The 26,275-nt window shown below is 45.3% G+C and overlaps 1 protein-coding gene across 1 annotated transcript in view; it reads left to right on the top strand.

Annotated features, from left to right (window-relative positions):
• The window catches only part of PAPPA (pappalysin 1), an 870,469-nt gene that overhangs the window by 389,722 nt on the left and 454,472 nt on the right, over positions 1 to 26,275 (top strand). The window contains exon 5 of the mRNA XM_086921096.1: positions 14,988 to 15,180. Coding sequence (XP_086777222.1) covers positions 14,988 to 15,180 — 193 coding nt within the window. The remainder of the gene's footprint in view (positions 1 to 14,987; positions 15,181 to 26,275) is intronic.

Genomic DNA, 26,275 nt, shown 5'->3' with positions numbered 1-26,275 from the left:
TGGAGATTGAGCGGCGGCAGTTGAGGCCATTTGACTTGCCTCCTGAAGTCTGTGATGTTATTCTGGCAGCCAGGCGTCCCTCCACTAAGTCGGTATACGCCTGTCGGTGGAACAGATTTGTGGCATGGTGCACAGCAAAGGCTGTGGATCCTCTTTCTGCCCCTCTTTCGGAGGTTCTTCTGTTTCTTCTTTCTCTTGCCCAGCAGGGCTCTGCTCTGGGCACTATCAAGGGCTACCTTTCTGCCCTTTCAGCCTTTTTGAGGCTTCCTGATCAGCCTTCTTTGTTCAAATCCCCGATTGTAACTCGATTCTTGAAAGGCATCACTCACATGTTTCCACCTGTTCCGTTTGTGATGCCTCAGTGGGATTTGAACCTAGTTCTGACCTTTCTAATGTGTGCTCCCTTTGAGCCCCTTCATTCTTGTCCTCTCCGTCTCCTGACTTTAAAGACGGCTTTCCTGGTTGCCATCACCTCTGCCAGGAGAGTGAGTGAGCTCCAGGCTCTTTCTGTCCTACCTCCTTTCCTGTCCATTCATCCTGATAAGGTGGTTCTGAGGACTAGACCTTCTTTCCTGCCCAAGGTTGTTTCGGCCTTTCACATCGGGCAGTCCATCACCCTCCCTTCCTTCTTCCCGCCTCCGCATCCATCAAAGGATGAAGAGCGGCTCCATCGTCTGGACCCAAAACGTGCGCTTTCATTTTACATGGATCGCACACGCCAGTTCCGGGTGGATGACCAACTGTTTGTTGGCTACGTGGGTGCGAAGAAGGGAAGGGCGGTCTGTAAACGAACCATCTCTCGATGGGTCGTCCTCTGCATCAAAGCGTGCTACTCTTTGGCTCGGAAGGAGCCTCCTGTTGGGCTGAGGGCCCATTCCACTCGGGCCACGGCGGCTACCACTGCCCTGGGCCGGGGAGTCCCCTTGCAGGACATTTGCCAAGCGGCTACGTGGGCCTCGCTGCACACATTTGCGAGGCACTACTGCCTGGACAGTCAAGTCCGGAGGGATGGCTTCTTTGGCCGTTCTGTCCTCCAGGACTTTCTGGTGTAGTTTGTATTGGTTCGCAGACCCACCACCGGGGTTGGTATTGCTGGGGTATGTATTCTAAGGTAAGGAATCTAACACTAACGTGTTTCTTTCAGATGAACAAGTTACTTACCTTCGGTAACGATATATCTGTAAGAAACATTAGTTAGTGTTAGATTCCTTACCGATCCCACCCATCCTCCCCGTTCTGCGAACTGATACCTAGGGTTAAGGTCATCCCTTTCAGGGCCCTAGTTTTACATGGCACCAGTGTTGGTTCTCTCATGGCTCTGCGTCTCCTGGCGCGGAAATGCTGTGTGCAAAGAACTGACGTCAGCGCGCGGAGGCGGCGTCTATATACTCCAGCGACGTCATCACGGCGCACGACGCCGACGACGGACGCGGAGCCGCAGGGGACGCCTACAGACGACGCCTACCGACGCGCAGGGGTACTGCTACGCAAAAGTTTCCGGATCCAGACTGACGCCTGGGGATATTCTAAGGTAAGGAATCTAACACTAACTAATGTTTCTTACAGATATATCGTTACCGAAGGTAAGTAACTTGTTCGTTTAGACACTAGACACCTGAGTAAGATAGTGCCCCCCTTTAAACAAGGGGATGACATCCACAAATGAATTACTGCTTTGGAGAGGGCCTGCACTGTCCAGTGCATCCCCCAGAGTCAGTGGGCAGCTATCTTATGGCTCTCCTTTGAAGGCAAGGGTAGATATAAGCTCCTCACTACTAGAGCTGAGGATGCTAACAATTATCAAGTCCTGAAGAATACACTGGTTGATGGGTTTGGCTTCACAACTGAACAGTACAGGTTGATGTTCAGAGACACCCAGAAAACTCAGTCTCAGGATTGGGCTGACTTTGTTGATTGTGCCACTAAGGTTCTAGAAGGCTGGCTATTGGGTAGTAAAGTTACTGACTTCACAGGATTGTATAATCTTATTATGAGAGAGCAAGTCTTAAATAATTGTCAGAACCAGTTATTACACCAGCACCTGGTAGACTCTGATCTGACCTCTCCACAAGAATTGGGTAAGAGGGCAGACAAATGGGTCAGAACCAGGATTAGGCCTAAGAACCAGGGTGGTGACCAAAAGAAGGAATCAACCAAGCCTCAAGAGAAGGGTGGGAATAAATCGTCTGATCAAACCCCAGGGCCCCAAAAATCATCTGAAAAGGGTGGGTCCCAAAATCCTTCCAATTCCCAAAAGAAACCTTATTGTCATACCTGCAAACAGGTAGGCCATTACAAAACTGACAGCAGTTGCCCAAGGGCCAACGACAATAAGGAGAACATACCCCCAAGTAAAACTTCCCAGCCTCCTGTTACTACTAGTAGTAATCCCCCAGGTGGTGGGAGTGCCCCCAAGAATCTGGGTGCATTTACTTTGGGAGTTCCTGGGGACTCTGGCCTAACCAGGTCCCCAAACTTAGATACTCTTGTCTGTGAGACTAGCATGGGGTTTGCCAACTTCACAGCTTGTCCCAACACTTTGGGCAAGTACAGACAGGAGCCCCTCATCAATGGTTCAAAAGTTGAGGCCTACAGAGACACAGGGGCTAGCATCACCATGGTGGCTGAGAGCCTAGTCCCCTCAAGGCAACTTATACCTGGAGCCACATACCAGGTAACCAACATTGATGGAGTGCAGAGAGATCATCCCATAGCAGTTGTTAATCTCAGCTGGGGAGGTGTCACTGGCCACAAGAGAGTGGCAGTGTCACCAAACTTACCTGTAGATTGCCTACTGGGGAATGATTTAGAGATCTCAGCCTGGGCTGAGGTAGAGCAAGAAACCCATTTTAAAATGGTAAACCTCCATGGTAAGGTTAGTGGGGCAGTGATAGCCACAGCCCCAGTCCAAGATGTCCTCCCTGAACAGGTCAGGAGGGCTGTTCCAGTCACAGCCCAATCTCAGACAGATTCCCTCCCTGAACAGGTTGGCAAGGCTGTGATGGTCACAGCCCATACCCAAACTGAGTCCCTTCCTGAAAAGGTTAGTGGAGTTGTGATGGCCACAGCTCAAACTCAGACAGATAATAGTGTTGTGAAGCCTGAAACTATGGATCACTCCACTCAGACAGAGAGCGTTGAGGAGGAAGAGAAATCTCCCTCCCACCAGACTTTAGGAAAGGATCAGCCTCCTCAGGGAACTGATCTGACCCCTTGTGAAGAAACTGCCCCAGAGGTAGTCAGGCCTAGCCTGGCAGACCCTCTGATGTCAGTGGACCCTTCCAAGGTGGGACCCAGTCTGGAGCAGGTAACCTGCCCCTCTCTACCCTGCCTCAGTCAGCCCAGGGCTGTGGAGGTCAGGGAGGCCAGTGGTGGACCCCAAAGGGCCCCCTGTCCAAAAGAACTCCCCAATCAGCAGATTAAGGGCACTGAAGCTAGTAATCCTAGCCCAGTGAAAATAAAACAAACTCCTGAGGGATCCCCCTTAAAATTAGCTAGGGACCTTCCACAGATGGACACTGTTGGGCACAGCCAAACCTGGGGCCTAAAAACCCCAAACCTGACCTGTCCCTCCAGTAAGCCAAACAGAGGGACTCAGCCTCCAGCTTTAGGTAGCCAGAGGTTGACCCTGAGAGCTCACAGCAACTCAGTCCTGGAAAGAAAGGCACATATGGTGGATAGTGATTGGAGGAAGTTGAGCCCAACATTAGTGGAGTCTCACTTCAGTACTCCATTCCCACACCAGCCTTTTTCTTTGCCAAAACACACCACAGGTAGAGATTCCCTATGGTGGAGACCCTCAGATACCCTTAGGGTGAGGGATTGCTTGGTGGACCACGAGATAGGGGGTAACCATGCCAGTGCATGTACCACCTCATATGGCCACTCAGGCAATATAGGCTTACCTGGTCAAGGATAGCCTTATCTCCTTTCGTTTGTTAATGCAGTTCTCCAGTATTAGTATCTTTAATAGATTCACATGTGACCCACCTTCCTCCCCTGAGAGGCTCCCTTTATAGATCAGGTACAATTTATTCCCATTGGTGCTTGAAAATGTGAGGGAACTAGCCTCTCTTTGGAGTATTCTAGAGGATGTTGTTGCCTGATTGGTTATAGGTCAAGCTTAGTTCTTTTTTAAAAAGGACATAGATAGGCTATTAAACTGACTTTGTATTGCCATTATAGCCTATGATACTGATACATACTGCTTTACTATGGTAACGTGGGACTTCTACTTTGACGATGGGAATGATTTAAACATGCAAATCGATGAAAGGTACCAATACTGGAGAGCTGCAATTACAGGTAATTAACTTATTTTCATCTGCACTGAAGGGATCAGACACTGGCAGCAGGTAGAACCTCCCTAAATTAAAACTAGGGGTGACAGGCCCGTACAGTAAAACAGAACAACATACTCACTGCTCAGGACTGGAACTTGGACATTGTCAGTCACTCATTCTTCTACCTCTCTTTACTAGCAATTTGGAGTGATGAAAAGGGGCATGTAGCAGTGTATGGAAATGAGACTTAGATTAATACCATATGTGTACAAGCGAGCAATGAGGGGTCATTTTCTGCTGTGGATGGAGTGAAATTGATGTGCAGAATATCCAAGGTAAGTCATTCTGTCGTGACTGTATTCTTTTTCTGTTGCAATAAACGTGGTCCAGCAGAAGTTATTTGTGCTCTGGATAGAGTTGTCATAGTAAACGTGGTTATGCTTGGGTTCTGTTAGTGTACAGGAGAGATTCCAAGAAAGGTTTTTGCACCATGGTTTGGTTGAGTTTCCATTCTTGTACAGGGGTGGAGGTTAGATTCATTTCATCCCTACAATGCTCTGTGTAGAACAACCGATCCAGAGGACGTGGGTGTGAAGCAGACACAGGAAGGGGTATTGTTCATCTAACTTATGACTGTGCACAGCATATAGAAACGTGTGGTGTTCGACATGTTGGGAAGCTGAAGTGCAGCTACCCTGTTTTGCCAGTTTTCACAAGAACTTTGGCACAAATATTTAAAAACAAAGATGCTATCATCGAATGAGAACATGAGATGTGCTGGTGTTAGGAAGAACAATATTATTATTCTAAAAAGTGAAGCCACTTGATCTGTATCTCTTGCGGCCATGCGTTACTCTGTTTGCTTACTGTTAGTTCTCAGTGGAATAGAAATCCAAGTGAGATATTAATCGTAGGACATAACTTGTGAGCATCTTGGTTAAGGTCACCGAGCTCTCGATGAAGCCCTCTCTGTCCTGGGATCTTTTATAGCGATTGCTCTGTATCTCGAGCCTACTGAAAAAGGAGATGATCTCTCTCTCTCTCTTTTTTTCTCTCTCTGTCTCTCTCTCTCTCTCTGTCTGTCTCTCTCTCTCTCTCTCTCTCTCATGTGTCTGATTCTTCACTTGTTTCTGCCTCGTGATGACTTTGCCTCAGTTCTGTGTGTCTGTTTTTCTCTCACACGCTTTTTGTCTCACACTTCATGTTTCTGTATCTGTTTATCTTGTTGAGTGGCCAGGCCCGACTCATGCTCCCTCCGAAATCTTTCTCCAGTGGTCCATCATATGTACTTGCTTTCAACGTTTTTTTCCTTTCTCCACCCTCTCCTCTCTAATGCTGTGCTTAATTATCCAGACTTCCTTGTGCTTTAGTCTCTCTTATCTCTCTGCATTTCATATCCATCTTTCCTGCGAACTCTCATATCTCTCTTTTTCTCTAGCCGTCCCTGAATACTGCTCTCTCACATCTCTTTCCCTTTCTCCAGCAGGTCCATTTTTTGCACTTTCTCACAACTCTCTCCCTTCACCCAGCCTTCGTTGTTCTTTGCTCGCTCAGTTGCTCTCTCCCTTGCTCACCCTTCCTTGTCCTGAGCTCCCTTGTAGCTCTTTCTTCAGCCGTCTTTATCCTCCATTTTCCCACATTTCTCTCACTTCCACTAGCCTTCTCTGTCTTGTACTCTCTCACATGTTTCCCTTTCTTTGGTCCTCTGTCCCGTGCCCTCATAAATTTCTCTCACTTTCTACTAGGATTGTACTATTTGACATTATCCTCTCTCTTTGCTCGACTGTACCTTTCCGGTACTCTTATAACTCGTCCTTTCTACGGCCTTCCCATCCCTATCCTTGCCCTCATAAACCTGTTCCCATACATACGGCGTGCTATCTCACGTCTCTCTCTATTCCACCCAAACCTGTTCTTTGTTTTCTTACATCTGTATCTTTTTCTCCAGCTCTCCACGTCCTGTCCTCTCTCACTCTTCTGTTCTTTTCCCCAGTTGTCTCTGTCCTGTGCTCTCTCTCAACTCTCCTCTTTGCCGGCTCCCTGTTCGCTCTCTAATCTCTCACCCTTTCTTCCATGGCCCCCATGCTGTGCCGCATCCGATCTCTTTCTCTCCTTTCAATCCGCCTTCCCTGTCCTGAGCTTTATCACATCTCTTGCCTTTTTTCCGTCTTCACCTGTCCTGTTTTCTTTCACATCTCCCTCCGTTTCTCATAACATCCCTAAGCTGTACTCTTCATGTGTCTCTCCTTAGCAGTAGCACCTTCCCTCTCGTACGTTCGTTAACTTTTCTGTCTTGGCCTACTTTTGTCCGCATCTTTTCTCGACACATTGGTCTAAGGTGGTATTCCTTTCTGTGGCTTATTTATATTAAGCAGGATATTCTAGTTGAGGGAATGGGCATAAAATGCACCTAAACTTTGGGCCTCTTTTACAAGCTCCTTGCGCCACCACTGCGCTACTTTTTTTGACACAGCGGCAACGTAAAGGGCTATGCCCCATTTCTGCGCCAACGGATGCATCAGAAGTTCTGAAGCATCTGTTAATCCTTGCGCCATGGAAGCCTGTATTATATATAGAGCGCATCCATGGTGTCGCATGGGCATTTGACACAGGCACAAGGAAACTGACGTGTAGATGCCGATACGTCAGTTTCTTGTAAATTAGGCCCTCAGTCTTCTAAAAAGTCTGGCAAAGTTCAGTGGCAGGTGCAGTGGCAGCCTCCACAAACAAAGGGGTGTGGGGCAGGAGGGGTCGCGGTGGGGGGGCACATGGTCATAATATATTAAACAGAAAGGGGCAGATTTACGAGCCTCTTGCTCCTTTTTTGCACCGCTGTTGCGTCACTTTTGTGACGCATCGGTGGCGCAAAAGATGCGCCATGGTGAGGGCTATTTACAACGTGACGCATCTGAGAGATGCGTCACGTTGTAAAGCCCTGCGGTTTAAGGAGGCGTTCCGGTGTAGGGGGGGGGGGCGTTCCGCCGCAGGAACGCCTCCTAAAAGTGGCTGAGTGAAGTCTACAAGATTTCACTCAGTCACTTTTAGGCCAATGCTACGTCAAAACCCTGCGCCTGCTTGAAGCAGGCGTAAGGCTTGACGCAGCATTAGTAGAATGGGCCCCCCCAGAGCATTGCTGGAGCTGCGTTGCGCATGCGACGCAACTCCAGCAATGCGACACCTTTACGGCACAGATGCGTGACACATCTGTGTCGTTTTTGCCCCATTACAATGCGGCGCATCATGGGTGGCGGAGCTGCAGCGCACAATTACTGGCGCATCCCTGCTAATTTGCAGGGATGCGCCAGTAATTGTAAATATGCCCCAACGAAAGCACTTACCTGTAGCCATGACTGCCTCCAGCGTCGTGTCATGCCGTGCCTCCTCTACTTTTCCTGGTCCCAGCAGCCCCTGGGACAGACTCTCATCCAATTCCCATGCATCAAAGCAGCATGGGGATTGGCCTAAGCAGCCTAGAAAGACGCTCAGGTCAGACCGGGGAGTCTGTAAGTTTTCTCCAGCCCTGCTATTCAGTGCAGTCGGGCTGGAGAAACCTAAGTATGCATGTGTGTCTTGGCCAACCTGCGATGGCCGGCCTAACAAATAAGCGCACTCAGGGAGTGCACATATCACTCCTCCTCCCCCCTCCAATGCCTGGGCCCACCCCTTCCTACAGAACTGGCTCAGAGCCGGCAAATGAAAAAAATAACGATGTTAGAACATCGTTTTATTTTTTATTTGCTGGCTCTGAGCCAGGTAGTGGGGTGACGCTTCTCCGCCATTGCAGAGGAGCTGCCACTGGCAAAGTGCAGTTTTCTGATGGGAAAAGTATTATTTTACCCACATTATCACTACTTAGACTACAGTACAGAGTGTGCACATTTTCCAAATACTAAGGATAGGATTTTTAAGCCAGTCCAGCTTCCTTGACCTGAAGAGAAACCAAGCTGCTGTACTAAACTTGGCTAGCACCTGGCGAGAGAGTATTCTTTTGTCAACTGCAAGCAAGAAGGCACTTGAGTTTCCACCATTGTGATGTGTTGTTTAAGAGATTAATTTAAAAAGCCCTGTTTTCAGGTGGAATACTTCCGAATTAATATTTTTTTAATTGCCTACTGTGATGATAATTGTGATGAACTCATTCGGAGCACAAACCACTACCCACCTGATAAGCTTTGACTGCTCCATTACAGCTGTCACCCGAGAGTCAAGTAGACAATGTGACTCATGGCCAGGCATTGCAAGCAAGAGCATTTAGTGTTCTGGGATATGAGCACAAGCGACAGCACCAATACCAATGCTGCCCATTTCTCTTAATCCACCCTGTTACCTCCATATCTAACCTAGTGTGTGCCGTACTACAGCTGGTATTGTTTAGCCCGCCTCTCTTCCATTTACTTCCACTACCTCCCTACTTCTCACACTTCCTTCCACTTTATTACATTGTTGGTCTCACTGTTCTGCCCATCAGCTTATCTTTTGAACTCGCTCTCTATATAAACACTTCTCGTTTTCTGTCTGCGTATCTCTTGCTCTAATTCTTCCTCTTCCTCTCTCGCCCCTTGCCTCTCTCTCTTTGTCATATTGTCACACTCTCTTTCCCTTGCATTCTTGTGAACATCTCTAATCGACCCAATTGTCTCGATTTATCACTTTACAATTCTCCCCCATCTGTTTCACGCACCGCTCTCTGCCTCTTTTTTTCTTACTAATACTAACTCTTTGTTTCTGTGCTCGTGACTGTGTTTTTCTTCTGGCCCAATCTCTGGCTCTTCCGCTGTTGGTTTACTTATCTTGCGTTCTACTTTTCCGTCCATCTATCCCTACTCAGTCCTACTAAACTTCCCCTCATTCAACGTTTAAGGTTTGGAGGGAGATCCTTTTTTTGTTATTTGTCCCCTACCTACTGGAATCGTCTACCTTTTCATATTTGCTCACGCTTTGATTATACCAAATTTAAGAAATTATTTAAAACTTTTTTATTTTAATTCTGCTCGTTGGTCCTGCTGTCCTGTCTTTCTGTAGCACTGAGATACCCCATTGGGGTGATTCGTGTGCAAACCAAATTTAAATAACAACGTACCTTTGCTTGATTACTCTCTATCGTCCTTAACTGCACCCTACAATCCTCTGTCTCTCATCGCTCTCTCTGCCACTCTTTATTTCAATAGTAGGCACGCAATCATTCAGCAGAACAAATTGGAGAGTACAATGTTTAGACATAGTAGAGATTGCAATGTAGCTTGGGTTGTGCAGTGCTCAGAACTACTTACGCCCTGTCCGATAGTACAGGTCACCCAACAACAGAGCAAGTTCAACAGATTCCTTATACGGAACCAATGGTGTGGGTCTTGAATATTGAGCCATAACATGGAGAACAAGAATATCAACAGGCCAGTATGTATTCATTTTCTATACCTAGCTCCACATTTATGTACAAACGAGATTGAGTAGAAGCCCGCAGAATTCGCTGAAGACGGTAGTGCTCGAATTTCTGCTGTAGGCACAGTGTGCTTGATCTATACAAAGCCCTGTGAACAATGCACAGAGACTTGAACATATTGGTTTGGTCATTGGGAGCAAATAAAGAGTATCCCAAAAAGTGGATGTCGAAACCTGGTGGGGGAGGGGGAGGGCACACTTAGCAGCTGCTGCTTGAATATGATGCAGGTGTTTCAGCCAAAAATTGAAGGCACCTAAAAATAATGAGACACAGTAAGCTTGTCTGTAGTGGGTATGGCTGCTTGCACCGTATGCTGATGTGAGGGACTAGGAAGGGAAGGTAGGATCTTGCAAAGCACCCGCCGCATTAGTGGAACATGAAGAAGAAAGCTTATTTATGTGCGCACTGAGAGAAATATCTCTATCCATATAAACTCCCAGATTGCGGACCAAAGGTTATTCTCATAGGGCCAGAAGCCCACAGGATTGGGACGTGAAGGTCTCCCTATGGAGCAGCACATGATTTTATCACGATTAAAACTTACAGAATTAGAGCCCAACCAACTCACTATATCTGGCATACATTTGTGAAAAGCCTCCAGTGGAGATGACTCCTATTGATCCAATTCCAATGTTAATATAAGCAGAGTATCACCAGCATAGTTCATGTATTTAATACCATGAGATCTGATCAACAGAGCCAGCAGTCTTAAGTAGACATTAAACAATGTTGGACTTAAGAGGAGCCTGGTAGGACCCCTGTCCAGCTGCCTTGAATTCGGAGTGGAATGGCAGGAGATGCACAGGCTGCACTCAGTCTGCTAGGTAGGAGTTGCACCAGTTCAAAGCCATGCCTGCCACACCCAATCCTCTTAAACTGGTGCTCAAGACGTTGTGTCTAAGAACTTTAAAGGTGGCGGAAAGAACCAGTAGGACGAGAACCACCACTTGGCCCTTGTCCACTGCCATTCTGAGGTCATCTAGATCCTCTACTAAAGAAGGTTCACTTCAGTGATTGTGGAGAAAGCCTGCCTGTGCAGGGTTCAGCAGGGGATGATGTTCGATAACTTTCAATAACATTTTGTTGACATGTTGTTTCAAGATCTTTCCCAGAAAGAGCAGGAGGGAGATTGGTCATAAAAATACTCAAGGGAGATGCTGTGCGCTTGGCATTCTGAGTGTATAACAGCCATAGATAGTGATGGAGAGGCAAGATAATCAGACAGATTTCCCAATACCTTTGGGGTATGGGAGGAGGGACCAAGAGATTGAGTTAGCAATAGCTAATAACAATATTCCCTAATCGAAATTCAGTGAATGGATGTCATGTCGCAGCTCCTCCAACACTGCTATTATCATATACACAGGCAGCACTTAAACACTCAATCAAATCCTCCAGGCATACCCACTAACCACAATAACACATTGGCAAATTAACTATTAAAACACACCTTCTGTAGAAAAACAAAAACAGAATAGCAAATATCTTACTGACAACCAGAACATTGCCTATTTCAAAATGCTTGAAACACCAGGACAAGTATGTACAGGCCACTGTTAGCGCGCAAGTCCAAATTTATGGAAAAATATGCACTATATTCAGTGATTAATTTGAGTTTGTGGGTGCAGGTGGTCCCACAAGCACTCTTCATTAGAACCAGAACTTATTTTTTCACCATTACTGACCCAGAGCTAGAGAGTGAAAAACATAGAATGGGAAGAGAAGGAGGAAACGAAAGACACAAAACAGTGGCAAACTGTAAAAGCAAGGGTGAAAAATCCCGCAAGAGTGAGCTAGAGGGACAGGAAGTGCATGATGGTGGATGAAAGAGGCATGAGTTGGAATAAAGACTGCAGACATGGTATTGGGCCAAAATCCGGCAGTATTTATTACGGGCTTCTGAGAAAAGGTTTGGGCACCGACACTCATTCTTTCATTAATAAAGCCCTGACTATATTTATACCGGTGAAATAATATGAGATGTTCCACTAACCCCTCGTGTCTGCCTCTTTCTGTCTCTTCATTGGCCTCTATACTTCAGAAGGACATGATAATGTAGGGCTCAGATTCTGAGAGAATCAAGATATTGTGTGTGTGTCTCGGTGAGTTTTACTAGAGGTGGTCTGTGATCTGAGGGTCGGGTGGAGAGGCGCTTGAGGAGAGCTCTGGTACATTGGTTGGGGGTGATGGAGGTGATGGAGAAAAAAAAAGTGTGTATTCTCTATGTCTGAAGTGCCATGTTCTCTTGCTCTGCTGTAAGGCACAAGGTACCCACCGCAACATGCTCCCCACTTCACCCCTCCCCCACAGGCCATACGTGACAGGGAAAGGCTGAGCCAGGGTCTCGGTGATCCCAGATAGCTGATCTGTACGCACTGTCCCGGTCATGTTAGCCTTCTTCCATTTCCCGGTGGTCTGGGCTGGCTGTACCTTATTATTCCATTATGGCGGCCATTAAACGATGTTAGGCGCTGTCTGACTTCTTTAAGAAATATTTATAGACTTTTTCAGCAAGCTTTGACTGCCTTTAGTCCTTGTGGAAATAATCTCTGTGTTAAGACAGAGCTCAGGGAGACTCAGTGAACACAGATAGCCGCAGTTAAAGCAGCGTTGGCAGGAACAGCAGGGCTTAATGTAAGCTGGTCTTTGCAGGTGGGGCCCACTGGCACCAGTTCTTTATTTGTAAAAAACATGAAGTGCCAGGGCCCTTCTCGGAAGGTCACTGCAGTCTGCTCCTTGCATTGCCCCTGGCAGCGCTGCCAACGACAGTACCAACATAACACCTAACTATGGCACACCTACAAGTGTGACTATTTCAACCCACACAAAGCTTTTATAATGGCGTGAGTGGCTGGTATTATTAATTTTCAATACATATTTGATTTAATAAGCATGATTGTTGTGCTCATCTCATAATTAAATAGACAGTGCCACCATGTGGTGGACTGTCAAAAGAGCTGGTGATGACAATTTTGTGCCAGTGCTGAGCACCATAAACCACTGGTTCAAATTAAGCACTGACTGGAACAGATTTTTTGTGGATTGGTACTTAAACACGACTACGCAGCCTTGGTCTTCTGCACTCCGATCTTTTATAGCACCGGACAGGCTTCTGAGAAAGAACTTTGGGCACCAGCACTTATTATTATACAAGGTAAACACTGGGGAACAGTGTGAGGTAGGGGCGACAATCAGTGACTCGGCAAGGGCGTAGGAACTGGATGAAAGCAACATGCAGCGTGGGAGGTAGAGCTGTTGAGGTAGGAGCTACAAGACAGAAACAAACAAGCAGCGTGGACAGGAGTAGTTTACGTTTGGAAGCAGTGAAGGCAGCAGCAATGTGAACTGTACCATGCAAGGTTGGCAGGAAAGCAGTGTAAGAAACTAGCTACAAGGCAGTAGCAACTAGCAAGCAGTGTGGGCGGAAGCTGCATGGCTGTAAAATCCCGTCTGGCCGGAAGCAGCGTGCGGTAGGAACTACGAGGCAGTAACAGCTGCATGACCGTACTAACGTGAGCAGAAGGAACAGTTTGTAATAGACGCTGAAGGGATGTGTGTGTGGCCAGGAGGAGCAGTGTGAAGTAGGGGATGCAAGACTGTAACAAGTGGCGTGAGTAGGAGCTGCATGAGGTAGAAGCTGCAAGAATGTAACTAAAAGGGAGAACAGGAGTGGCCTGAGGTAGCAGATTTTCCACTGTAATAAGTGTTATGGGACGGAGCTGCATGGGGTAGAACCTCCAGGGCTGTGACAAGAAGTGTGAACAGGAGCAGCATGAGGTAGGAGATGGAAAACTATAACAAGTGGGGTGGGTAAGAGCAGCATGAGGTAGGGGATACACAACTGTAACAAGTGGCGTGCGTGGGCAGGGGCTGTATGAGGTAGGAGGTACAGGACTGTGACAACAATTATGAACAGGAGTAGCATGAGGTAGGAGACGCAAAACTAGAGCAAGCAGTGCGACAGGGAGTCTGCAGTGTTGTAATGTGACTTGCCTTAACACTTGGACCAACCAACAAGTGAGTCTGGTCCGTGACTATCAGGCGATGCCCAGCTGTCCGCTTTATGTTGATTACCTCCAGCCTCCCAGGCAGGGACGTAACACAGACCCCTGCAGTATCTGCGGCGCCATTGGCCCCATTCCTCAGGGGCCCGCGTTCTGTGTAAATACAGCCTATGGATATGGGTGAGATATGGAAGCCCCTCGTTCCATTCTGCGGTGGGGTGGGCATCTTTCTGCCTTACGCCAGTGCCTCGAGGCTCCTTCAAATTGTGTCAGTGGCGGCCAACCTTGCTCTGACCTCCAGGGCTAGTCAAAAGGAAACTTTTACTTCTGCTTCCCTTTTCCGCCTGCTTTTAAATGTGATGAGTGTGCTAATGTGTTCACAGTCCATTAACTGCGGGCGTGCTGGGGAGCCCTGGGTGTGCAATGCCGTGTCGTAATTCTTTCTCTCTCTCTCCCTCTCTCTCCTTCTATCTCTCTTTCTGTCTCCCCACCTCCCTCTCTCTTTCTCTTCATCCCTCACTCGCTCCTTTCTCCTTTTTCTACTTTTCTCTTTCCTCCTCTCTCTCTCTCTCTCTCTCTCTCTCTCTCTGTCTCTCTCTGTCGCCCTGGCTTTTTCCCTTACTATGGTCTCTCGTCTCGCTCTCTTTTCCTCTCGCTCTCATTTCCTCTCTCTCTTTTACGCTCATTGTTTTTTTCCTCTCTCTATTTCTTTCTCTATTTCTCACTCACTTTTACTCTGTATCTCGTTCTCTCTTCCTCACTCACAATTTCCTGCTCTTTCTTCAAATCTCATTTATTGATATATCTCTCTACCCTACGGTCTCTCCTTCCTTGCTCCTTTCTCTCTGTTACTTACACCCACTCTGGCCCACTTTCCTTTCATTTCACCCCCCATCCCTCTCTTTCTCTCCCTGTATTTAAATCTCCACCTCTTTTTTTGCCTCACTCATGCTTTCTTTCACTCTCTATCTGTTGCCTCCTCACTCTGTTTTTTGGTTAATCTTTCTGTCTCTCTGCCTCCTTTATCGTTCCTCACCTTTTTTATCTTTCTCTCACATTTGCGTTTATTCCCTTTTCTTGCTCTCTATTTGCCTTTATTTCCATCTTTTCTTTGTTACTTCTCTTCTGCTACATGTTTCTGTCTCTTTTCCTCTCTCTCACTGACACTCCTCTATCTTAACCGTCTTCTCTCAACACCCCTCCCTTTTTCTCTCTTCATCGCCCTCTCTCTCTCTTTCCTTTCCTCTTTCCTTCTATCAGATGATGACTGCACCAACTCCTTCACGCCCAATCAAGTTGCGAGAATGCACTGCTACCTGGATCTTGTGTACCACAGCTGGCAGCCTACCAAAGCACCTTCTCTGGTGGCCCTGGCCCCACAGGTGGTGGGCCACACCTCTACCTCTGTCACCATGGAGTGGTTCCCCCCTATCGATGGACGCTTCTTTGAAAGGTGAGCATGGCACTAATTTTCCATTGTGAGTTTGTGAGAAAGGGCTCTGAGGTCAGTTGTGTGGTCAACACTTTTTGGACAATTCACAGTTGGGAATCAGCGAGGTGTGACAAGATATAGAACTGTCAGCGAACTGTGGGCATCATTTCGGTTACCCCAGGCCAGTTTGTCTTTCATGCTTCCTAATTTACTTTAAGACAATAACACTGGTGCTTAGCAGGACAGCTTAGTTTTTTATTTTTTTATTTTTATTGATTTATTGTTTTATGCAAGGAAAAAACCCAAAAAAAATGAAAAGTCATAATTTCACAAAAATAAAGCAAGAACAAAGATATTGTAAGAGACTTACTGGCTCATATTCATCCATAGTCTAAATCCATTCAGCAATAGGCGCCCACATTTTTCCCCCCATAGCCCTTCTTTTAATACCCTTGACTTTGTACATAGCGGATTCAATATTGTACACAAATAATAATCGCTCCCTCCAATTAAAAAAGGACGGGGGGTCAGGATTGATCCAGTCCCTAGTGATACATGCTCGGGCTACCGCCATACAAATAAAAAGAAAACAGCTCAAAGGTTTAGCTCCTGAAGTTCCAATACTTAAACCAATTAGCACCATCTCTGCAGTTACATTGATATTAGTCTTAACAGTAACAGCCAAAAAACTTTCAATTTGTTTGAAGAACTCCCCAAGCTTTGGACAATGAAAAAACATGTGTAGCATATCGGCTGCGTACAGCCCACACCGATTGCACTTAGTACCTACTGTTGTCCCTCACCACCCCTTGTTGTTAATATTTTTGTCCACCCTAAGCGTGGAAGGGTATTCTCAGATGTGAGACCCTTGCTCATTGCACCATCAGGATTCAAGCAAACCGGGCCGAAGACGGCTGTAATGCCAGAAACCGGTCCCCGGGAGCTTGTTTCCTTCCCAGTGTAAGAATTGGCTTTTGTAGTTTGGTTTGCCCTGTTCCCATCATGCACTGGGACAGGAACAGACTAATTTGCATACAGCCAGGTTCTGAAACTGGGATGGTGCAGTGAGCTAAAAAACGGTGTTGGATCTAGCCCTGATCTCTTGACTGGGTGAGAGCTTTCTGCTTAATTCAGAGACTCTGTCCCTCACCACCCCTTGTTGTGCTCCACTTAACCACTTTACCAGGAGTGTAGTAAAGATCATGTATACACATAAAGTGTTGTGATTTCATCATCCCGGTTATTAGGCATTCAGTGGCGAAATTGACTGACTCACGAACATAAACTTCAGGTATTCCCAGTTTGTTTGCCATTTCAGTTGACAGTTCTCCAAATCATCCGGAAATCCCTGCATTAAACAGGAATACAAAGTACCAATTGAAGTTTTTTTACTTAGGCCTTCCAGAAGGGGAACTTTATTCATGCTTGTCACTGCTGCATGTGGTGAGTTATGTAAGAAGCTACGGATCTGTAAAAACTTTAAAAATTCGTTCTTATTTAGGGAATATTTGGTCTGTAGCTCCTGAAAGGCCATAAGTTGACCATCAAAGAACAAATCCCCTAAATAACATACTCCTTTCTGCCTTCACCGAATAGCAGATAAATCACAAAAGATAGCAGAGGGCAATAAGCCAGAGGCTGCAAAGGGTGTGTACGCATTTAATTTGGCTAATCCCAAATGCTGTTGAACCTTTTGCCACAGACCATATGCCGCTTTCAAAGTCTTAAATCGCGTTTTTTTAATAATAGCTGGGTTCAGCCATTCTAAGAAAGTAAGATTTCATTCCTTCTCCCATAAACAGCTCATAAATTGAGGGGATGTTACATAAGGGAATTCGTGCTCTAGCCCCGATTATCAATGGGCTAATAAAATGAAGATTAGCTGCCATATAATAATAAAAGAAGTACGGGACATTCCAGCCACCACAATCTTTATTAAGGATCATCTTTTTAAGGGCTTTCCGCTGTCTTTTATTCCCCCACACAAATCTGGAAATCGCCCTTTCCAGCTTTTTGAAATAAGAAGAAGGAAATTCCAGAGGTATTGTGCGGAACATGTACAATACCTTAGGTAAAATTAACATTTTTAAGACTTTAACTCTTCCATGCAGGGATAAATGCAGATGGTCCAAGCGTTCTAGCAAAGAATTGATTTTAGCCAGAGCTGGATTCATATTTAATTCCGGAATGCCAGAAATCGGAAGCAAGATTTTAATTCCAAGGTACGTGACTTCCGTTACCGGTGTAACATTAACCGGAGAATTACCCCCAGACCATAAAATCTGAGTTTTCGTAAGGTTACGTTTATACCCTGAAAAATGTCCAAACTGCAATGTCAAGTCATTGATTGCTGGTACCCCTGTCGGCACATCAGTTGTAATGGCAACTATATAGTCGGCATATGCTAATGCTCGGTAACTTGCACTGGCAAGACAAATTGGTTTTATTATCTCCTCCAAATTAAATCAGTTTATTAAAGGATCTATATAAAGTGCAAAAAATAAAGGAGAACAAGGGCACCCTTGTCGGGTACCACGAGTAATTGAAAAAAAAGAAGATGCTTGAGCGTTTATGCGAATGCACACTTTGGGGGCTTTGTACATAGTGTTTAAAGCGGTTAAGAAACCAGGGCCAAATCCTTTTCTGGCCTAGATATTCCATAAATAGGCCCAGGCAACCCTATCAAAGGCCTTTTCGGCATCCAATAAAATAACACCCATATTTGATCGGGTTGCCTGGGCCCGGTCCATATGAGTGATAAGATGGCGAATATGGTCAGCCGTATCCCGCGCTGGAATGAATCCATGTGGATATTTAGAAACCAATGGGGTAATAACGGTAGAGACTCGCGAGGTCAGAATCTTGGACAATTTTTTGCTGTCTGCGTTTATCAATGAGATAGGGCCAAAAGATGATGGAGAAAGGGGAGGTTTGTCCTTCTTTAGAAAGACCGTGATAATAGATTCTGACCAAGAAGGGGGAGCAATACCCTGTTGAGCCGCTCTACATAAGCAGACTAGTTCGGGTTTCAAAAGAAATCAAAAAGTTCTAAAAAACTCAAGAGGAATAGTGTCGGGCCCTACTGCTTTGCCCAATGCTAACGATACAAGAGACAATGCTATTTCTTCCCAAGTAATGGAACTGAACTTAAAATCACTGACAGTGAAGGTGGCAGATTCACCATTAAACTAGATCATACCACCACAATTACCGGCTTACTTATATACAGACCCCCGGGCGCAGCAATGCCCTTCTGTAGCCAACTGATTGATCTCGCAACCCAGCTAGCCATCAGACATCAAAATGTCATCATCCTTGGCGACCTCAATATACATCTAGAGGATAGCCACTCTAAAGAAGCTCAGCTTCTATTGAATGCCTTTAACTCAGTTGATCATAAACTCCTCTCCACTCTGCCCACGCATCAACAAGGACATTTATTAGACCCCATTTTCGCTAACTGGGAAGACATCAACAGCTTACCTCCCATCCCATTAATATGGCCGGACCATAGTATGGTGCTGTTTAAGATCGCTAGAAAACCTATCCACAACACTCATGCTAAATTGCCACCTTACAGGCGCCGCAACTTTAAAAAGTATACTCCTGAGCTTCTGTCACAAGAACTAACTGATCATCCTCCTTTTAAAGGAAACTCCCTACAGGAAGTTTGGGACAACTATGAATCTTGGATAACTAAAGCCCTGGACAAAATTGCTCCATGGACTAATAAACCTCCTACCAGACAATCCAAAAGTGCCCCATGGTTTACGGAAAAACTTAAAACTGCTAAGGCCCTTTGCAAATCCATAGAAAGGAAATGGAGAAAAAACTACACTCCGGAACTCAGAGAAATTTACAGAAGCGAACTGAAAAAATATCAAAAATTGGTAAGAGCAGAAAAGAGCGCCTGTTTCAAAAGCAGAATTGTGGAATCTAAAAACCCTTCGAAGGAGCTCTTTTGTATCTATAGAGAAATTACCAACCCGTCTCGCTTAGATACCAAAGATACTTATTCCACAGAGATTAGCGAGCAGATAGCAGATTTCTTTGTGGATAAGGTTGAAAAAATCTATGCTACCTTCTCCAGTAACAATAATACAATAGCAAACACTGATTGCAACCCAGAATCCACTTCTTTAAAATCTCTCCTCACCAATTTCAAGACCCCAAATAAACAGGAATTATTAAAAATTATTAATGGAATTGGCTCAGGATCCCCCATGGACGCCTGCCCCCCGGAACAATGTAAAGCGATCATGGAAAACATACTGCTAGATCAAATAAGCAACATGATCACCTTATCCTTCCAAGAAGGCCACGTCCTAAAACACTGGAAATCTGCCCAAGTTATACCCCTGAAAAAAAAAACAAATATCCCTATATCTCAGCTTCAAAATCTCAGGCCAATCTCGCTTCTTCCTTTCTGTGCCAAAATTATAGAAAAGGTGGCCAACTTACAACTTATGGAGTTCCTGGAAAAAGAATCCCTCCTCCATCCCTCTCAGTCAGGGTTTAGATCAGGCCACTCAACGGAATCTGCTGTTCTGTATTCAACCGAACTGATTCGGAAGCTGGTAGACGAGGGAGAGACAGCAGCATTGGTCCTATTGGACCTAAGTGCAGCGTTTGATACCGTGCTGCACTCAACGCTGCTGTCTCGACTATCAGACATAGGAGTTAGAGACCTGGCCCTCACCTGGCTCCAGTCTTACCTATCTGACAGGACAGTCCAACTCCATTGCCCACCTTTCCAGTCTTCGTCACGCAGTGTATGCCATGGGGTTCCACAGGGCTCTAGCCTGAGCCCTACTTTATTTAACATCTACATGGAACCCCTGGCACGCATTGCGAAGAATTTTGGAGTGGGCATCGTCAGCTATGCTGACGACACGCAGTTGATTTTTAAAATAACTCCAGACAGCAGTGACCTTGCTAACAATTTCTCCAACTGTATGTTAGGGATAGCAACTTGGATGGACAACAACTGCCTCCGTTTAAATGGAGACAAAACAGAAGTACTAATAGTAGGCAAAGCGACATCGATATGGTCCCAGGCTTGGTGGCCTAGTGAACTGGGAGAACTTCCCATGCCAGGGGAGAAAGTTAAAAACCTAGGCATCATGCTGGATGCCGACCTCTCAGGTAAAGCTCATGTAAACAAAGTTACAAACAAATGCTTCAGCACCTTAAAAATTCTGCGCAAAATATTAGATCTCCTGCCAACTGAAGCGAGAAAAGCCATAGTTCACGCCTTGATTTCTCCTCATTTGGACTATGGAAATGTCCTCCTTTTAGGTCTCAATCAGAAAGGACTGCACCAACTACAATGCATACAGAACTCTGCAGCCCGACTGGTGCTCGGTCTCCCGAAGAAAACTTCCATCAAATACGCCCTTGCCAAACTTCACTGGCTACCAATCAGAGAAAGAATTGTATTCAAATCTCTCTGCTATGCTCATCGCATTGCCCATAATAAAGGCCCCAGCAACCTCAAAGACCTCATCTCCATTCACCGGCCGATTAGAGATCTGAGATCCTCTGGCATGATGCTATTCAAAATACCTTGCATCTCTAAAGCCAAAATGGGTGGAAAATCCTTCCGCTACCTTGCCACTAAGTCCTGGAACGCTCTACCAATCCATCTACGGATGGAGCCCTCCGAATCGAGATTTAGAGCTAAACTTAAAACCCACCTTTTCCCTAAACACTAACTTCTGTTACCTATCCGTATCATCCTCCGGATGAGTCTGTATTGCAGTAAGCGCGGGGACACACAGCTCTGTGTAACCAGGCGCTAAATAAATGTCATATTATTAGTTCCAATTGCTCCCTCTCTTCTACTGCCAAGGTTACGATGTCAACCAGATCTACAAAATCGGTTACCTTGACTGCAAAATCCCCCACAGCATCTTCTGTATATAAGCTGAAATAAAAATCCCTAAACACCTCCAGTATCTCTACAGTATTGCTATAAGTTCTCCACGAGCCATCCATTATTTTTTCTACACTAGAAAAAACAGCCTTCTGCCTCAATCTCTTAGCCAAATGCTTCCCAGAATTCTCCCCCACTTCGTACACATCTGATCTGAATACTGCTAGTTGTTGGGCAAGTTTTGTGGAAAACCACTGATGAATCTTTACCTTTTGGGCCAATAGCTCTCTGTAGATACTATCAGTACCCAATCCCCTACTACATACTTGCATACATTTTATCTCAAGTTCTCTCAGCCTATTCATCTCCTCTGCTTCTCTCTTCCGAGTCTCCTTCTGTTTCTTCAACGAAAAGCTCAGAGTTTCGCCCCGTACCCCACACTTAAACGTGTCCCACACAATCTCGTCAGGAGCTGATCTCCTATTATTTTCAAAGAACTCAGGAATCCATTTACTCATGTGCTCAATATAACAAGGATCAAGAAGAAGTTTTCGCTCAAAGGACCATGGTTTCGGGTTTTGTGGGAACCTTACATCAATACTCATAACAATGGGATTATGATCAGAGATTATTTTCGGAAGTACTTTGTACTCTAGATTTGCAGAGGTATTAATAAGCCCCGAAGCAACGAAAAAGTAATCAAGCCTAAAATGCCTTTGATATGGGGCAGCAAAAAATTTAGCCCCCGGTGTGCCCCCTGATCTGGAAAATCCCACGTCTGTTAATCCAAAATCTTGAACCATCCCTTTAATAGCTCTCAACACTAAGCATCGAGCTGGCCTTATGGTCACCTCTGTTAATTCTGTGCGGGGACTTTAATCTCCATTTTGAGGGGACATTTGATATATCTAGTAGTCACCCCTATAACGGCAGGAATAAAAATGTGTTCAGAGCTAGCAGGACAGCTTAGGGTGTGCATGCAGGCCCAGCTGCACCATAGAACTGGATCAGTAAGATGATTCTGGTTACTTCCATAGAACAGAGCAAAGTAAAATAACCTGCCCTTTATGAATAGATAGTAAATATTCAACCCAGGGGAAATGCTTAGAAAAATTGATGATCTTGTGTCTGGTGTTCCTTGATGTGCTTGTAATTACCATATTTCATATGCCACTGTTGAATCAGAATTCCGACATATGCATTGATTCCCCTCCCTTGGGTCTTTGCAGGGATATGTTTCAACTCGCAAATCCTGGCAGAATAGGCCATTGGAAAACACCTCGGCATTAAGGAAAAACATGCAAATCAGTCCAGAAACTTTAATTCTTCTTTTGGTTCCTCATTATTAAGAATCAAACTTGTAATGCAGAGGTAATACAGCACCCCAACATTACAACAACACATAGTATTGACATTCTGAAGTGTTTATGGCTGGAGTAGGAGACCCCAACACTCTTCTTTTATTAGATGCCATCAGTAGGACCCCAATGCATGGACTGACACAGAGTGTAATCTGCTCTAAAGTATGGCCCTGTAGAGAAGATCAGAAGGGGGTGACGAGGGGGCAAGCGCCACCTTAGTTCTGAAGCTGGTAGATGGGTTTGAAAGAGGGCAGCACAGTGCACTCATACAAACATCCAGTTCTAGTTACACTGGCATTCAGCACTGTGAGGACCATTTTTCTCCTCACCCTAAAAGGAGACCTGCATTCCATTGGGCTTAATAGGCACCAGGCCTTGATAACCTGACAGGATAATCCGCTAAACATCCTGTATGAGAGTTAAGTAGATCTATGAAAACATTTATTTGCAGCAAAGTCTGGGAAACAAAAAGAGACATGTAGAGAGAAGCCATGTTTTAATATATTAGAGAATTGATCAAAAACACTGAGCAGGGTGTTCTGCAACTTACAAATAACTTTCAGGTGTCTAGCTGCAGATCACTATCACAAACAGGCCCATGCTTTTTGGGTTCTCCCTGTATAGTCTGATCGAGAAAATGACTAATTGCAACACTCTTGACCCCAAGCCTACCTATTTTCTTCCGCCCTGTCCTCCCACATGTAGTGTGAATGGAAACTAGCGATTGACCTTGATTCAGCTATTCCATGAGCCTTGGGCCACTCTTTGTTTTCGGGATAGGACAGAGGTTTAGTACACACACGCATGACTCCAATCAGGGCTAAGGTATTAGAAAGTCCCTTTACTTTCTGATATGGATACCTACTAGTTAGCACATCACTTAAAATGTGTACAGCATATCCTTGCTAAGCAGTGCTTCTGACATGATCATAAGATGCTTGTGCAATTTGTGCATTTTTACGTTATGTAAATTATGGAAATTGTTAGAAATGATGCCAGCAATAAATAATTTATCTGCAAAGCATATAATGCATATATCTTTAGGAACTTTGGAATGTCTGGTATGCCAGCATGTTTAATTTTCATTTGCGGTACCTCAAAGTACATTTCATGTCATAATCCATTATTCCACATAGTTTTTCCGAAATTTTGTGTGATTTCAGGAAATACATTATTTCATGTTGCTCAAAAGGTTAGTAGCTTGGGAGTACACCTGGGTGAAGTTTTAACTGGCAGGGACATTTGTGTAATTCCTGAATTTTGCAAAAGTTGTGAAATTTCTGGAACTTCTGCCTTGTGCAATTTCACATAGCAGACTCGCAGTCTGGCTGATAGACACTGTCTGTTCGAATCACTTGCATGCTGAACTCTCTCAAGGATATTTTACCTGAAGGCATGACTATTTGGTCAGAGCCCTGCCATTTAAACTTGCTGTCTAAGCCACCTCTCTGCTGGTTTAAGGCATGTGCCAGCACCAGATGAGGACAGGGGGCAGTAGAATGACTGCTGTTTACGTGCACACGCACAGTACCGCAAGGGCATCAGGGTTGATGATCAGTACATCAGTGTATTGATGGTGCAGTGCTTTAACATAGCTGCCTAGTTTCCCAGGCCAAATGGAAATAATGTGTGGCAGAGGGACAGGCACAGTAAGCTAAATCAAGCTAAATTAGACCATCAGCAGGGAAGCCAGCAGCGTCTGACAACAGCTGGGATGTCTCCGAGTTAAAACGAGAAACGCAAGAGCAGACGGTTGTGATGTAGACTTTTCTCTTCTAAAGTAAAAGGTTTATTATCTTTATGGAGCCATGTGTTTGGCCCCATAAAGATAAGAAACCTTTTGCAGCAGAAGGAAGTCAGACAAGCCCGTCCAAGTGGGCCGTCTGTGAAAGAGAATAGTCTACGTCACAGAATGCTCTTTCCCAATGGCTGGCCACAGTTTAGCATAAACGGTGACGCCGACCATTGAGAAAGAGGGGTGGGGCTTAAAGCCAGATACTGAAGCTGACCAATAAACATAAAATCTCGCCAGCGAGACAGCGCATGCGCAGCCCATGCAGGCGAGACCTAAATATTTGTATTGTATCTCATACAGCAGCATCTACAGAGAGCAACGAGTTGGCCAATGCTGGCTCACCTACTACATTCGTTTCGGAGTATATTAAAGTGGGAATCCTGCACTATAGGTTTCTACGAAGATCTTTTAGCCATTTTATTTCTTAGTGGTACGATCATTATATCCCACTTAACAACGATCACCATTCCCCGTGCCTGTTTCTGCAACATAGGTATGGCATCATTCCCTGTCTCAGCCCATTTCAACAGTTCTCCAATCCAAGCCTTTGGCTGTGTAGCCGAAGGACACTTCCAAACAAGGGAGTAGCCATAAGAATCAAACACCTCCCACTTGCACCAAATCCCAATGGCACAGAGTGAGCAAGCATGTAAACGAGTAAGGCTCTTGTTTGTTCTATTTCTTCTTCTTTTGTTTTTATCAGTTTTTCTTTCATTCCATCTTGTATTCCAAAGTTCTTTGAGAGACAATATGGGGGCCTATTTGTGAAAAAGTCAGGCAGTGTATCGGAGCAAGTCGTCTTGTTGCGCTGCATGACAGACAAAGGGCAGGAATGCGCTGCATTAAGGCACTACATCGCACTATGGTGCACCGTAGTGCAAGGGTGCCTGCATTACATGCAGGATTGTTTATGTGCAGGAAGGGACACTTTGTGCACAAAAACAATCCTGAGGAGCATATTCCTCTATGTGTGTTGGAGAATGCAGCACACATAGAAAGAGGAAGTAACGAGGAAAAATAAAGACATGTCTCTTCGTCACACGTCTCCTGTGAACATGTATATTTTTGGCGCATTCCCAGGTTTACCAGTTCTGGTAAATCTGGGAATGCGTCAAAAACCATGGGAGTTGTGTGGGAACACCCAAGCAATGCTCAAGGAACGTCTTCCCAGGGCAGAGTAAGGCAATACATTGATTTGTGCTGTGTTGCCTTACTCCAGATTTATGGAGCCACTCAAGGCCACACAAAGTGGCCTTGCATGGCTTCATAAATCTGACTTAAGGTTTCTGTTGCTCTTGCACCACGTGGCATGGTGCAAGAGTGACGCAAAGGTCGTAAATAGGCACCCTTTTTTTTAGATTTGTTAATACACTGATATCACAGCTCTTTTGGCTCAAACCTGTGTAAGGATATGTTTCATGGTTTTGTGTATGGTCGGTTCTGTATTTACTTGTTGACAAATAGATAGCATTTGTCTCCTGATTGTACAATTTCTTAAAAGTCGCCCTAATGGCACTTGCGCACTCTGTCAACTTATGGTTGTCAAACAAGTCCCCAAACGTACTTATATTGGAGCTTTTCCAACTCTCCCTACTTAATGTCGTTCTTTTTTCAAACAATCTAGTGTGCAGCCATAATGAAAGCCCAGCGACATGTGCTGTTTCAGTCTTTGTGAGAGCAAGGTATTTATGCCCAAGCAATATTTAGCTAAACACACTGATTTGGACTCTAGTCAGTTGTCGTCTTAGCTCTAGTATTCATTATTTCAATAACCAATTTGTCTCTAAGCCCAATACCTCCCCTGTAATCGGTCTGTGAGCTCCCCATCCATATGTCCACCCACTACAACTGTGCACTAAATAGTAGGCCTCAACGGAAGGAGCAGCTGCTATCCGCAGTTGCACCTTATGAAGCACCACTTTGTTCCTTCAGGCACCCCATATCAGATCCGATTGTAAACTGCTTAATTCCCTAGTGATGCTGCTCGGTACCACCACTGGCAAATTTGTGAAGAAATATAGAAGTTGAGGCAGACCAACCATCTTTGTAAGGGCCAGCCTCCCTAACTCTGAGACGGGCATTCTA

This window comes from Lissotriton vulgaris, chromosome 5, assembly GCF_964263255.1.
Source record: "Lissotriton vulgaris chromosome 5, aLisVul1.2, whole genome shotgun sequence".
In the NCBI taxonomy this organism is placed as follows: domain Eukaryota; kingdom Metazoa; phylum Chordata; class Amphibia; order Caudata; family Salamandridae; genus Lissotriton; species Lissotriton vulgaris.
This window is presented reverse-complemented; position numbering and strand designations above follow the sequence as displayed.